Source organism: Rousettus aegyptiacus, unplaced genomic scaffold (assembly GCF_014176215.1).
Source record: "Rousettus aegyptiacus isolate mRouAeg1 unplaced genomic scaffold, mRouAeg1.p scaffold_m13_p_6, whole genome shotgun sequence".
In the NCBI taxonomy this organism is placed as follows: domain Eukaryota; kingdom Metazoa; phylum Chordata; class Mammalia; order Chiroptera; family Pteropodidae; genus Rousettus; species Rousettus aegyptiacus.
The window spans coordinates 107,149,428-107,165,301 of NW_023416309.1; the positions used below are offsets into that span (position 1 = coordinate 107,149,428).

A 15,874-nucleotide genomic window follows, 5' to 3' on the forward strand; every position below is an offset into this window, starting at 1 on the left:
CGTCTGCGCACAAGATACTCAGTTCCAAGTTTGGAGCTTTTAGCTGCCAGCCCTGGCCCATCATGTAGCTGCAGCACAGCCTTCCCTAACGTTGCAACTGAGGGAAAAAATCACTTTCCAGTCTGTTTTGCAAGGTGTGCATTTCCATCTTGATTCCCTGAAAGTCCATCTGCTGCATCGGTCAAGAGAAACTCCACTTGCATGAAGATTGCACGCCTGCAGCTTGCATCTTTGTTGCAAAACTAGCTACAGAAGAGAAGCAAGGCAAAGTCTTTTGTGCTCCCCTCCCCCATCAAAGGAAAGGGGAAAATGTCTCAGTCGAAAGGTAAGAAGAGCCTGTTTGCATTACTTGCAAAAAATGCAAAGGGTTGTGCATGCATTTATGAATGCATGGATGCAATTTTCGCCTAGCGATTGCATTTTTAAGTTTGAGGTTTTCCACAGCTCAGTTGCATTTCCTGTTTAGTATGTGTCTTTTTTTTGCAGACAGAGAGTTCCTGTAAGGCAGGGCTTGCAGTTCAGCTGTGCATTGACGTTATTTGCATTCTTCTGCTAGGATTACTGAGCTCTTTCTGCCTTTTGCACAGTCAGGAGAGATAGAGCAGGTTGGTCGCGTCTAAATGTGTAATGCTTTATATAATTGTAAAATTCTTTAGTATGCACGCATATTATAAGTAATCTTACGTGCAGCAGAAATACAAACTTTTAAAAAGTCTGTGGATGAAGATGAAAGGTAAAACTTGAGTTAAACTAGTAGGAAATTATTGTAATCTTATATTCCTTTGGGAATGAGCTGTTGCTGTGCCAGTATTTAGCTAAATTTCCATTGATAACGCTGCGAACGTTAAGCAACTTTTGATATTTAAAGGAAGTAAAGGTGAAGTGTGAATAATAACATATTACCAAAAAAAAAAAAAAAAGAAGTCTTTCTCTTCCGAGATTTTGCACTTTACACTAATTGCTTATTGGCTCACAGTATTGAGAAGCAGCAGTGAGGACACTGATGTTTTTTAAGTCTTTCCACTTAGGAGATGCGTTGCATGGGGTGGGAGAGGATATTGGGAGAAAAACTATACTTTGAAGCCTTATGCCAACATGGGGAGTTTGTTCTGTTTTATTAACAACCATAATTAAATATTTTAAATGAGCGATTGCATATATTTAGTCAGCTGTACTAGGTCAGAAGTTCAGGGTGATGGTTTTTATGCTTTTGTCCTTTTTCTTAAAAAAAAAAAATTGTGTTAACGGTGTGTTTTGCAGGCTTAATGTCATGTTGGGGAGGTGATTAAAAAATAAAATTCCTGACATGGCATCAGAGAGCAGACGAGGTGCTGTCAGGTGCTCCAGGACCCCTAAGTTACTTGTTTCAGAACAAATCCTTTACCAGAGAAAGCATATGGCATGAGAGAATGTCTGGATTGAAGAGGTGACTAAAGCACCCTGTGAGTTAGGCTCCCTTAGGCGAGTGTGCACTATAAGTGTGAGGAGTAAGACCTGGTGAGATGAAAGTGTCTCCTAAGCTTTTGCTACTTTTTTTTTTTTTGGAGTTGTTGAACCACTTTTTAATTCTACCGGGTGGGAATCAGTCATACATCTCAGCCTGAGAAGAAAGTGATACGTATTCTCAAGAGTTCAAAGTAGGGATCTGCTTTTCTTTGCGTATTGTGGAAGAGTGGAAGTCTAAAAAGTTAAGAGTGCTGAAGAAACCAGGGATTAGCAACTCGAGGTACAGAGGTTCGTGAATAAGGGGGAAACCTACAGTCTCCTAACTGAGCAGAGAAATAACAGCTTAGAAGGGACATTTTATGCTTTATATATTAAAGGGATGGCATCTAGTTATTTTGGTATATATTCACTCATTCATTTAGTTCAATTTATGGATAAATATGTCACGATATATATGTGTATGTGTGTATGTATAAGTATGTATACACACACACACTGCTCAGGGTTTGGATGCATACAAAAATATTTAAAATGTAGGTTTTTTCCTTCAGGGAACTTACCATGTGGTCCGTGAAAGCATGTATTGCTGAAAGAAAGCAAGTCATTATAATACAAGATACTTGCATAGATAGGGAAGAGAAATGGTGAGGTTGGAGTTTACAGATAAAAGGGATCTTCTCTCTGGGAGATAGGAAGGTTTCATGAGGGTAGTGGTGTTATAGCGATCTTATCTTTGGACCCTAGGGTCCAAACTAAATCAGGTTCCTCTTTGCATGTTTTGGGCATACGTCGAAGACAGCTCCTTCCTAGTAGAGCAAGTTTTTGAGGTAGGACGCTGAAAGAGATGTTAGCATGGTACTCTTTCAATATGGGTTCACCCATAATAGATCAGGTACTGGTGGTTCTTCAGATCAGTTCTCATTTATCCAACTAGTTTTCTTAATCGGGTCCTGTCTGGAAGGTACATGTCCTGTGAGCATGGGTTCCTGTCTAAAGGGAAAAATTATTGATAGAAGTAGAGGATCATTTGAGAAATGGCAAAGGAGCCTTGGCCTGGACTTTAAATGTGGAATTGGCCTCATTTGGCTACAGTATTCTCAAATGGCCAAGACATTTTTTTTGCAGCACCAAACTTCTTTGTAATACTGTAACCAAATGAAATAGGAAAAGTAAAAGGTGGATACAACCTCACAGCATTGAAGAATTTAACAACATGTTCAATTCAAGGACCTTTACGAACTTTCTAGATCACTATAATTCGGTTTTACAGACCTCTAATTTAAGGCACAGCAAAGGCAAAAGAATTACAGACTCCCTGGGAGCTGGAAGGACTGGGGTACTTCTTTCCAGCCTTACCAACAGTGAGATTCCGAGAAAGAATTTCTTAAAAAGAAATTTTGTTTTCCACTGTTGTAACTTTAGGTGGTATGCTTTTCAGCTTGTTTATATTAGCTGTCTGGGGTTGAGCTGACATTTTTCAAATATTAAAGTGGTAGAATGCCTTTTGAGGAAATCTGAAATGTAAGTTAACAGGAAGGGCACCCAGAAAGTGCAGGAATTCCTGCACTTTACAGGAAGACAGGCTACAGGAAAAATGTGTCATCTACATTACCCCGGAGAGAAAAGCTATTGTTATCAGTCTTAATGATCCGGGCGAGGGAGGGAGGGAGGGAGTGGAGGGAGGGAGGTCGTCTGGCATCTTCCAGTTCACCTGAAAATATACAAAAAGTTTGACCCTGTTAAAATGTACTCTTTCTTACTTTTCCCTTTATTCACCCTGTAAAAATATTAGTTTATCTTAGTTTAACATAGTAAATATTAGATACTCACCTTTAAAAGTAATTTAAAAATAAAACATTCACCTTTAAAAAAATATAGTAGTGGATCAGTCATGCCATGAGAAATGCATGTAAGTAAGGCATAATGCAGAAGCGTGTAGGAGAGTAATAGGCAGGGACTTAACCCTACCACGGGGTCTTTGCTTGAAATGCATTCCACCCCAGGAAATGAAATGTGTCAATTTCTCATTCTGTGCAAATTCCTTTGTTAGGTTGCACCAGACAGACTTGTCATGCTTAGCCCGTAATCTGAGCCAGTATGTTTTATAACCTCGTACATCTCAGGACACAAAATCAGAATAGGTACCTTGGGCCTCCTGAGCTTGTTTGTGTTGGTGCAGCATTCGGCTGCATGTCCGCTGAGGGGCTCTCGGGGGTCTCTGGGTTGTAAATTCAATACTGGAGAAAATGGTTGAGATTCTCACCCCTTTGTTTTTTGCAGATTAGTACTATTAAAACTACTCTTCAGTATTTCAAAATCTGAAAGGTCTAGATGGAATATTTTTAAAACTTAGAAGAAAAATAGTATATAAATAATGCTTCATTATAGGAACATTTGCAAACATAGAAAAGGAAAATAGAAAATAAAAATCACTAGTTACTGCAGTGTACATTTAGCATATTTTTTTGGAGTTTTTAAAATTCTATATATGTGTATATATGGATAAATCCAAAATATATATATTGGATTAGTTACCTTTTGTTTCACTTACTAGTGAAATATTTGGACATTCATAATATCCAATTCTATTGTATTTCTTTAAATAGAACCTAGTGTTTATTAACTTTTTAAATTAAGGATTAATAAACATACAAAATTATATTACTTCCAGAGTGTACAACATGATTCAACATTTCTGTATATTTGGAACAGATCACAAGTCTAGTTAATGTTTATCACCTTACAGAGTTACGGAATTTTTTTTCTTGTGATGAGAAGTTTTAAGATTACTCTCTTAGCAACTTTCAAATATGCAATACAGTATTGTTAACCACAATCACCATGCTGTATGGCCCATTCCTTTGACTGGAAGTTTTATAACTGAAAGTTTGTACCTTTTGACCACTTTGACCCATTTTGCCCCTGCCACCTCCCCCACCCCATGGCGACTACCGATCTGTTCTGTGTATCTATGAGCTTGCTTTTATCTTTTTAGATCCCATATATAAGTGAGATCACATGGTGTTTGTCTTTGTCTGACTTATTTTACTTAGCATAATACCCTCAAGTTCCATTTATGTTGTCACAAATGGCAAGATTTCATTATTTTTAATGGCTGAATAATATTCCATTATATATATTACATTTGTTTTAATCCATTCATTTGTCGATGGGCACTCGGGTTGTTTCCATGTCTTGGCTATCAAAAATAATGCTGCAGTGAACATGAGGGTGCTGCTAACTTTCAATATTAGGGATATGGTCATGACGATGATCCCAGTTCATACATTATTATATACACTGTGGCCTTAGACTAAATCCCATGGATATCCAGTTTTTCCGTACTCTCCATTTTCTTCTCTACCTTTTACAAATAGCATTTTAAATTATTATAAAATGACATGCACTCACTGAAAATAAATTCGAACCGAAGAGAAATCCATGGTAAGAAAATAATCACTCAAAGTCATACCACCCAGAGCCAGTTATTATTACCTTTTTTGGTGACTATCTCTTTGCATTTGTACATACATCCATATATACATACATATATGTGCTGTTTTACTCACTGTAGATGACATTTTGCACCTTTATACTCTACCATGTATCTTGGATATCTTTCCATGTTAGTACATATGTATTCTTTTTAACAACTGCTTGTTTTAATTGGTAAGAATGTAGCCATTTAATCAATCTCCCATTGGACTTTCAGGTAGTTTCAATTTCTTTTTTACATCAATAAATGAAACTTCAGCGAATACTTTGAACATGTATCTTTGCACATTTGCCCTATTGTCTCTTTAAGATGAATTCCTAGAAGAGGAAGTGCTAGGTCAGAGGGCATGGGGTATATTGCCAAATTGCCCTTCAGAGAGCTAACTAACTCTTATTCCCACCAGTGTTTTCAACTGCCCGTTCTCTCCTTTAAAGCATCGTTGTAAAAGGTGCCAAATAAATTGCTCTCCAGAAACGTGATCCCTATTTTTCCTTCATCCTGGGAAGAGTAATTTGAAAAAAAAATCTCTGCCAATTTAATAAAAAGAATTAATGCGTTACTCTCGTTTGCATTTTTAAGTGATAAAGAAGTTGCCTTTTTTCCCCTCTTTAAGCATTTGCGTTTCATGTATTTGAATTTTCTCATAAAACGTATCTTTAAAATTTTAACTTGGGATCGAATTATTTTCAAAGTTAGGCCAGAACATTCCAAAATTGCAAAGCTTAAGTAATCGTGGGTTGAAAGTTGGGTTTCATGCATCTAAACAATTTAATTCTCTGGTGAATTCTAATTTTAATTTTAACCAAAATGTGTTAAGTAAACATCACATATTTTAGAAACTTATTTTGTTACATTGTCTATAGCTATCCAGACTCATGAAAAAAAAAATAAGAAAAATGTAATGATCTGATTAAAATTCCATTTTGGGAAATAACTTATTTCTGGACATTACTGCGTTTTCTCTATCTCTATCTTCAGTTATCTCTACAGGCAAAAGTAGTTTTTCTTTAGTTTCATAAATAATTATTACATAGCACATGGTTGTGTTATGTGCATCATTGCAGAATAGTTCTTTTTTTTTTTTTTCCAGCTTCACGTGCAATGTCTAATCATAAAACTGGTTTACTGTATTTTATTAGACTTTTTAGAAGAATTAAGGCCAGAATCCACTCAGATGACCTCACGAGTTAAATAAGTCAGTCTCACGCTTAACATACTTCTTAACATAGCCTTCCTTAGTAAATATGCTTATAAAGGCATCCTGGTATAACCGATAGACTTTAGAGCTATGGAAGGAGTTTAATAGTCCAGTCATCTCTTTTAACAAATGAGCAAACCGATGCCTTGGAGATGTATTGCCTGAACACAGCCAGAAGAAGTAGGACTTAATGTTTCTTGATTCTCTGTCCCCAAATTCTTTTCACTAAACCTCACACAAACACTAGTAGTTCATATTTACAAAACATTTTTTTTCTTCATAATCTTTAGTGTATTTCACATTTTTTTGTTCTGTTCGTTTTTGTGGGCAGCAGACTCGCAAGGGCAGGGGCTGCCGATGGGAGAATCCGTAAGGGTTCTTTCTCTGTGCCCAAGAAATGGTGATATGCGAATCATGGGTGGTGGGCTTTTTACCAGTTCTCTGCCACAGGATATTTTGCAAATGCTCTCATTGTAATTCTCGTTGCCTACACTATACAGCTGCAAGTTTTAACCACTGTAATTGCCGTTTGCCTTTTTTGGACAGCCTCTCAAAGCCCCTGCGGGGCAGCTAACATTTCTTCTCCTACATCTTTGCAACTGTCTCCACCTCTTTGAGCTCTGTGTTTATACGCTCAATAAATGTCTGACGATGAACGTATTTTTCATCAGTAGGAATCTCGATCATTTTTTCCCCCTCACAGTTCACAAAAGGTTCGGGGTAACTAAATGATAATGTGATTTTCTTCGTGCGCTTCCTTGCTCACGTGAACATTCCCATCATATCTTTGCTTGATTATTTGGAGATTGTAAGGATAGCGTAAGAAGATTGCAAGGATAGCGTAAGAAGCCACTTAAGATGTCTAGAGAAGTGTCATTTCTCCTTCCAGTGCCCTCTAAAACCGATTTAAAGGTTGCATGATCCTTGGCTAAATAACTTTCCCTTTAAAAAAATATACATATGAGTTGTCCGGGGAATCTAATGGGATAAGATTGAAGTGAATCCGTCCATCCTGTGCTGGTCTCGGGAGTTGGTTTGTAAGTTACCTCTGAACTTGAGCCTCTGAAGGGTTGTCAGGGATAATCCGAAAGTTTTTCACAGCTGGCTGCCCTGTGACAAGACAGGGGACTTTGCATGGATAACCCCCAAGTGAAACGGGGCTCTGCTTCCTCCTCGACCACGGCCGCTGCCACGGCCGCCCCCTTCCACCCTGGGCTGTGTCCCACTCTGTCGCCTCATGTGGCCTTCCTTCCCTGGCGCACACCGTTTGGCATGCTGTGCAGAAAACCCGTTCTTTCCACAGTGAGAGGATGTTCAGGTTATAACCTACGCACCGGAAATCCATCCCAAATCATGTAATTCGGTCAACTCGGTTTTGGGTTGAAGCGTTCGATAGGCACTTGCTGGAAGCCTCGTCGTCTGTATTATTTTCTACTCTGTACATCGCTCCTTGAATCAAGTCGGGATCGACCTCTCATTTCTAGCGCCAGATTTCGGTGCTGACCACACCCCGTACCCCCACGCCCAGTGCTGTCCTCGCTCGTATCATGCCAGCCGCTCTTCGCGTGTTATGCTTTTGAGCGTCACATAAATCCTAGGGTGACAGACACTGCTGTCCTTCATTTACAAATGAAGAAACCGAGGCTCAGATCAGTTAACCCACTGGCCCATGGCTGGGTAGCCAGTAAGCAGCAGAGGCAGAATGCAAAGCCAGGCCTGTCTGACCACAGGCCCCATCCTCCTGCACCATGGGTCAGCAGCTTGCAGCCTGAGGGCTAAATCCAGCCCTACCTGTACTAAAGTTCAGCCTGTGGGCTAAAATAGTTTGCACATTTTTAATTGGGAAAGAAATCAAAAGAATAACATTCCATGACACACGAAAATCATATAAAATTCAAAGTCAGAGCCAACAAATAAAGTTTTATTAGGACGCAGCTATGTTCATTCATTTATATGTTACTCATGGCTGCTCTCCCCCCGCTGCGGAGGAGTCGAATAGTTGTGATGGAAACCGTCTGTCTCACAAAGCCAAAATATTTATTGTCTGGACCTTTTCAAGAAAAGCTTGATAACCTTGCCCTTTATGACTTGAGTCAATCATGGCCTGGAGTCTTTTCATGACGGGGGCCCCCGTATTAACATTCCTCTTCAGCTTTAATTGGAAGTTGTTAACCTGGATAACTACTCACTCGCTCCTCAGCCAGCGACCTCTGGGGCCCACCCACAGGAAACGTCTGAGTGGTGTTTCTCCTGGTTATGAGATTCGTAGGTCATTGCTCATATCCGCCGAACCAAGCTACCGATCTCCTTTAGCCCATCCTGGGGTCCCTTCCCCACAGCTGCCCTCTTCCTGTTTGCTTTATAGTTCTTTACTTTTTTTCCCCTCCTCCCCTTGAGAAGCTGCTGATTCATTCTCCTCTTTGTCCCTTCATTCTCCCCTTCTTGATTCTATATTTTGTTTAAAAAGCAAATAAGCTAAAAACAACTCTCAAGCCACCACTGATGCCTGGCTTTACTGATTCTTATTCTAACCCAGCTCAGAGGTTCCATCCTTTCCTTTGCATGGCGTAAGGTTGAGAGGACAGCCTCCGTGGTACCCAGACGTTTCTGGTTCTCATCTCCCACAAAGGTTAGAGCCATTTTCCTACACCGCCCTGTCCAAACCCTGGGGTAGACTTTTGGAGGATATGAGTAGTACCCTTCTGCTTACAGAGTCACTTAATTTGTGGGAATTATGTGTACTTAGGAGGGAAGGTCATGGTAAAGTTTCTGAACATGAAGGAAGGTAAGGGTGAGAGTGGAAGCCGCCTGAAGACAGTAGCTTTTGTAGGACGGGCCTAGATCTGTTCGCTTTATCTGGAATGAGGTAAATGTAAGTCACGTACGAGGAGTTGCTCATTCCCGCCACCCCAGGTGGGGACGCCATTGCAGATCCCTGCTGCATTCCGGATGCTGTGCTTCATGAGGGATCTCATTCTCTTCAGTAGGGCCTGGTGAGGTGATGCCACATTTTGTATATGAGCAAACTGAGGCCAGAGAGGTTCAGGAACTTGCCTTAGACGTCAAGGCTGACAGTGGCAGAGCAGAGGCTTTAATCAAGGTCTGTCTGACCCCATAACCTGAGCTCCTGGTTACTTCCCTAGAGTTGTCATTCCATGTTCCTTTAAGCGTGTCTTGATCATGGAATACTGAGTTTGACTCATTCTGACTGCTAAGGTTGATGTCCAAGTACAAACTGGAGGAACGCTGGTTATAACTGTACAGACCAGAAGTTTATGTTAAATATCAGCAATAAATATCGATTCTATTAGCTGTCTTACAGATTGTAAGAAGGGAGACCCAAGCTTTGCGTGTTTCCCTATGTAGCTAGGTTAAATTGTTTTAAAACAGTAACAAGAGCATGGCCGGTTTGGCACCGTACCTGCCTAGAGGAGTACCACAGCCCCTTTTCGGCTTGGTGATTTCTTTTCTTCCTGGTTATTTCTGTGTAAATGTAACAAACACAGTTTCCTCGAAATTGTGAATGAGCCTGTGTCTCCACTGTTTTCCTCTTGTACTGGACAGTGCAGGAGGAACCAGAATCACCTCTTTTTGTGGTAGAAGAGGCAGTGGGGTTTGGGAATGAATTTTCTCTTAAACTGATGGATTCTCCCTTGGCTTTCTCACCAGCCAAAGCAGCACAGTGATACCTATGCTCGAGTCGTTTCCCATGATCCTGTGCTGAAGCCACGTGAAGAGATAGACGGTCTTGATGTTAAGCGACAGGTTATTTATTCCCTTTCTCTATTCTCCATCCTCCAATCCCACCTGGGAAGGGTAAATTAGAGATAAGACAAAGGCTAGAATCTGAAGAACTGGCGGGAACAGAATGATAAAGAGCATGGGAGTCATTTTACAGTGACTATGCAGAGACAGCCTTTCGCTAATATTTGGAAATGTTGTAAGCATTTTCTCTGCACCCAGACTCCTTTGCCATTTGGAAAAAAAAAAACAACCCTAAAGACTCTGAACATACCTAAAGAGAGAATTTGGATAAGGGGTTTGTTCAGATCAATTTAACAGATGAATTTCTGATCTGTCATTATGACATTTAAGACATTGTGGTAGGTAGAACTAGACGAATGCATTCTACTCCACTTTTCCACTTACTAAGGATGAGCCTTGAAAAATCTACTTAACCTCTAGCTTCAGTTTCCTCACCCGGATTGTTATGAAAATTAAGGAAGGTCATATATGTACCAGCTCTGCCCAGTGCTTGGCATTCATTTATTCGATAATTATTTATTGAGTGCACATTCGCGTTTGAGGCATTGTGCTATACAGTAAGCTCAACATGAACATAGATTTGCTTCATTCTTCTTTCTCTCTAGCCCTTAAGAAGTGTACAGTCTAGTAAGAGGTAAGAAAAGCACAGAAATGTGTGGAATACAAGCTGGAATCCTAGATGTGCTCGGAAAAGAGATACTGTGATGAGTTGGGAGGTCCTGTGGGTGAGAGAGAGATCGGGAAAGGTTTTGTGATGACCGGAAGTGTCAATGTGATTTTCACAGTTGATGAAGAAATTGTGTCCTAGATCCCAAATACATATGAGAAGGGGTCTTGATTTCAAGTATCCAGGAGCACTAATAGAATGAAATATAAGGCAGAACAATTTCTTAGAAGTTAGAAGAATAAGAGAAAAGATGCCCTGGCAAAATACTGCACCTTAAAAGACCTGATTTGTGTTTTCTAAGAATTCCCTTTTTCTTACCAAGCTGTATACTGTAGTTATTGCTTGTAATCACAATAGGTTAATAAATGGAGTATATCATATCTCGTACTTTTAGGTGTTTTTGGATTGTGGAAACTCCAGGAAATCTAGAGGTTAATAGTTAAACAAGTATATCATCGTATCGACTGGGTTTATAGGCACACTGTAATTATATAAGCAAGCTGTTGGTTCAATAATCAGCATCTAGCTAAGTCAGGGAATATTTTCCAGAGCATGGCCACAGCTGTAATTTTCATTTTTCATAACCTGCCAACCTGCCTTTTCCATTTCTTCGTGCTTTTCCCTTTTCTAGAATCATCTGAAGTCAGTGAAGGAGAGAGACAACTGTTCAATGTCCTTCTGAATTCTTGTTTTACTTACCTTAAGAGCAGGGCTCCCGATGGGCATTCTTTATTTTACCAAACTTACCTTCTCAAGCGTCATGTTGGATTCTAGCAAAGGAGTTCACAAATTTTGGGGAGTGTATTTTTAATTTCAGAAAAATTCCATTTAAAATGCAAATCTTTTTAATATAATCGATTGGTCGAATGAATTTTTCTTACGTTATCTTGGTTTCAAAAACACAGTGACGTAAGCTCTAGAGCTGACAATAGGTTGTCTCTCAGTGTATAACTTTTCCTTAGTCGCCTTCCTCAGCGACTTTATGCAACGCAGGGTCAGTAAGGTAAGTGAGGTGGTGAGCCGAGTCACCCAGTCAGTCTGGCCAGCCCCAGGCAGTGTGCGCCTCACCTTGCTGTGCAGTTGAAGAGGACGGATGACCCAGGCAGGTAGATGGGACCCGCCAGCTGTATCGTCACATTCGATTGGCTTGCCCAGGCTTCTTGCTTGGGACTTTGTTCTTGACCGAGCTTCGGGTTTCATAGGTAAAGTGGGGGGGGGGGGGGAATGCAGATTTAGCCCTGCTTTAAAAATGAAATGGGTAAGTTTTGATACATTAGGCTTAGAATGCCTTTTTCAAAGTTTCATTTATTTTTTTTTTCTGATATGATCTAAGAACAAGGGAGTCAGTGTTAGCCAGGTAGGGAGGGTGTGGAGGGGATGGGTGAGGGGCAGAGGGCCATGTATTTCTTGGTTGAATAACAGACCTTGTTGACAAAATTAAACCATCTGCGCCTAGCACTGTGTTAGGCGAGTGCTAAGATGAAGAGAAGCTCACGGTTTAGCAGGATGTCTATCTGTGTGCTAGAGATGCCGTAACAAACGAACACCCATCGGGTGGTGTTCCCCACAGCAGAAATGGAGTGTCTCGCCGTTGCGGAGGCTGGACGTCTGAGATCGGCACGGCCACAGGGTTGGTTCCTTCCGAAGGCTGCAGGGGGAGAACCGTCCCGCGCTTTCCGTGCTTCCCGTCCCTTGCAGACTCGTGGCCCAGGTCTCCGCCTTCGCGAGTGCATGGTGCTCTCCCCGTGCGTGTTCCCGTGTCAAATTCCCCCTTTTCATGAGGACGCCAGTCGTACTGCGTGAGGGCCGACCCGCACCCAGTGTGATCGCGTCGTAACTAGATGACATCCGCACTGGCCTTGTTTCCAAGTAAAGCACCTGGTGAGGGGCTGGAGGTTAACACAACACAGGGATGATGGGGGGGCGCATTCGCCCCGTAACACCGGTAGACGAACACGATGCTCCTCAGTGATGTGCATGGAAGTTTTTGTACGAGATGCAGCCGGGAAAAGGGGGAAGGTCGAAGGGCACACCTTAACTGGAGAATCGGTGGAGGGAGCACGTTCACTCGCTCGGTATAATGGACTTTCAGCGCGGTTCTTCCCAGGAGAATGAGCAGGTAAAGGAGAGACAGCGTCTGGTCCTTGAGCAGCCTACCTGCTCTTTCTTCTGCTTCTCTACAGTTGGTGACAGACTGGATGCTTCTGAATGGGGTGCCTGTGTGTGTGTGTGTGTGTGTGTGTGTGTGTGTGTGTCGGGGCTGGGCTGTTAATTTCGGAAGCCCGCTGCTGCACAAACATGCTGTTGCTCTATCGATTCCCCAAACTGATTAGTGTTTAGCGGTAACGAGACAGGAAAACAGCCTCGGCCGTATCACAGCAGCTTTCATGTACACAGAGGAGGTGCTTGGAGTTTGAGGGCAAGGGGCACGCTCCCCTCTGTAAGGAACGGTTCTGATCCTAATGGAACAAAGCTAAAGAAAGAACGGGAGTGAGAATCAAGGGTCTGTAGCCAGGCAAAGCTTGTTTTTAGAAAAGACCTGTAAGCCTTAAGAGAAAAAAGTGCTTCTCGAGCATTACCAAGCTCTCGCAATATCGATTGTTAATGAAAGGTCTTTTCAACTATGTGTGTACTTAATGCAGTTGATAGGCAGTTTTATTTTCTTAATGTGGTCCAGGTATGTTTAGTATAAAATTATGTATAAAAATACCAGGATGAGCTTCAGTAAGAGGGAAGAGTGAGGGATAAAACTGTCAGGACATGTTGTGTAAAGGGGTCAGTGGGAAGGAACGTCACCAGCTTAGAACAGATATCCATCGCCCGTCAAATTGTCCTGCCAGGGTGTTGCTGGTGGCATGTTTCAAGTGCAGGGGCCAAGCGGGCAACACGGAAAAAGCCGCAGGGAAGGTAAGGCATCTTGCAGGGCTCGGTGGTTCGTCCTGGGAGTGGTGATCCAAACGGCAGAGCAGGTAGGCAGCAGAAGCGAGGCAGAGAGGCAGGAATTGGCTGAGTCAGCCTGGAAGGGGAAGAGAGAAATGAAAAGCAGGGAGGTGAGCCGGAAAGCAGGGATCCCGGAGCAAAAGGGTCCAGGCTACCAGGGTGCAGGATCCAGGCACGAATATACTTTTTATTCCATACGAGCCCTGCATGTGAGGAGTGAGTGCCCGCCTCACCTGCTTCTTCCAGCTTCGGAAGCCGTCTTTGTTCCTCTGGCTATTGTGTGATGATGCCATAAGAGGAGACCTGGGTGCAGAAGGGTACTCAGAAAAAGAGCCACAGAAACTCGCTCGGGGCTTGTTTAAAACAAGCCCGGACGCATCACCACACGGAGTACCTGCACACAGCCCTCTAAGTGGGACCAGCAGCGTCAGAGGAAAACAGGAAAGAGAGAACCAGCTGGAGTGTCAGGCCATTTGGCTGAAGGCTGAATGAAACCAGCTCCTGGTTTTTGTCTCTCAGGTTAAGAGATTAAACAGAGTCTAAGGGGCAGAAGTGGTCCTGCGTCTTACCAGTTCCACGGCAGTGCTGGAGGAGAGCTGCTGGCGCCCTTCTTTCTTGAAAGGGTATCGGGGGGGCACAGGCAGTCTTCGCAGAAGCAACTAGACGGTATCAGGAACCTGTACCCTCTCCATTCCCTTCCATCCAGCGTTTCCTTTTATGAGAATCTCTCCTGTAATAGCCACCGATTTTTTCTGAGTGCCTGCTATGCGCAAGGCTTTCTGATCAGCACCTTATTCGTTAGCTCTACTCTTCATAAAAACCTGAGGGATTGGAAAAAAATCACCCCCATTTTACAAAGGAGGAAATTGGAACTCAGGTTAATGACTTGCCCGAGATCATACAGACAGATGGTGGTTGCAGAACTGGGGTTCGAACCTAGTTCTTTTCAATTCCAAAGTTCGTGTTTTTTCCGCTATGTGTAACTGGCACGTCAAAATGGTGAAAAATAAAAACAGCCTGTTGCATAATAATAAGGATATCGTGTAAGTTACAAATATCTACCTGACGCAATGCATATGAAGAGAGGGGACTAACATTACTGGAAAGATGCCCATGGCCCAGGGAGAATAGGTAAAACTATATCTGTCTATATCTATATCTATATCTATATCTATATCTATACATATCCATATGTGATATATATGTATATATGTGTGTATATGTTTGTACATTTGCGTGTGTTTTACCTCAAGTCAAAGAGTATTGGAGAGCATTCCAATGAATTCAGTTGCAGGAGGTCCTGCTGAGCCTGCATTTCCCGACTCCCTCTTTCTCACCCTCTCCCTTTCCTGGGGCCCTCGTTCTGCTTTTCTGAGTCCTTTCTGCTTTCCCTGGCAGATCGGGCTTTTGCTCACTCATCAATATAACATGCACATGGTTTAAAAGAGCTGCTGCTACCAGCCCGCATCTGTACGACTTTGTAATTTTCGTACCCACCATTCTCTGATTAGTTGCATTCTCTGGTCTCAGATCAAATTCTCTCTCTCTCAGAAGAAAAAAAAAAAAAGTTTTTTTTCTGATGATGAGCGGCTGCTGGGTTTGCTGGACCCAAGTCAGGTGTTTATCCCCATATACACAAGGGGCGAGCCACTGACCACGTAGAGATTCTGTAGAAACAAGGCCATAAGTGAGGCAGATAAATGGATCGACATAAGAAAGCCAGAGGGAAGGAAATACATGAAAAAATGAAAACAATAAATCTGGCTACTTAAATGCGAATGAAGCTTTGACTGTTTTGTAACCCGTGGTGTTATTTGATTTTTATATTTGTGTACTATTAAACATAAAGAACTTGGCTATTAAGGAAGGCGACACGTCTCTTTAGATTCTCTCTGTGAGTGGAAGAGGCCCATTCCGTATCCACTATCATTTGTTTTGTCACTGGTTGCCTTTGTAAGGAGGCCATTCGAGCAGTAAAAAGAGCATTATATCATTTGGTGAACAAACAGTCAGTGCCCTTGAACCAAAAGAACAACACAGAAAATGTGCACTGGTGCTCTCTGATGGCTGAGTGATAAATGCGAGGTTTTTTGATGACATGACAGTTGCCAAGTATATGTGCTATAGAGTCTGGACAGTAGAGAGCTGGCAAGATGCAAAGAGTTTAGAACCATGAAATGTTACAGCTAGCAGGGACTTTGAAAACGATCCAAGCTGAGCATCTCATTTTATAGACGAAGCAGTTATGATCGGGAGAGATTAAGTCACGAAAGGCCAAGGTGATGGCGAGCTAGGTCTGGAAGGCAGATCTCCTGGCACGTCTGGGCTGTCAGCATCCCAGGTATATATCTTGATGCTATGC

General features: G+C 42.1%; 1 protein-coding gene across 1 annotated transcript in view; it reads left to right on the top strand.

Annotated features, from left to right (window-relative positions):
* The first annotated feature begins 11 nt into the window (after positions 1 to 11).
* Positions 12 to 15,874, top strand: part of MAP2K6 (mitogen-activated protein kinase kinase 6) — a 114,552-nt gene continuing 98,689 nt past the window's right edge. Inside the window, exon 1 of the mRNA XM_016143636.2 lies at positions 12 to 325. Coding sequence (XP_015999122.1) covers positions 310 to 325 — 16 coding nt within the window. The 5' untranslated portion in view covers positions 12 to 309. The remainder of the gene's footprint in view (positions 326 to 15,874) is intronic.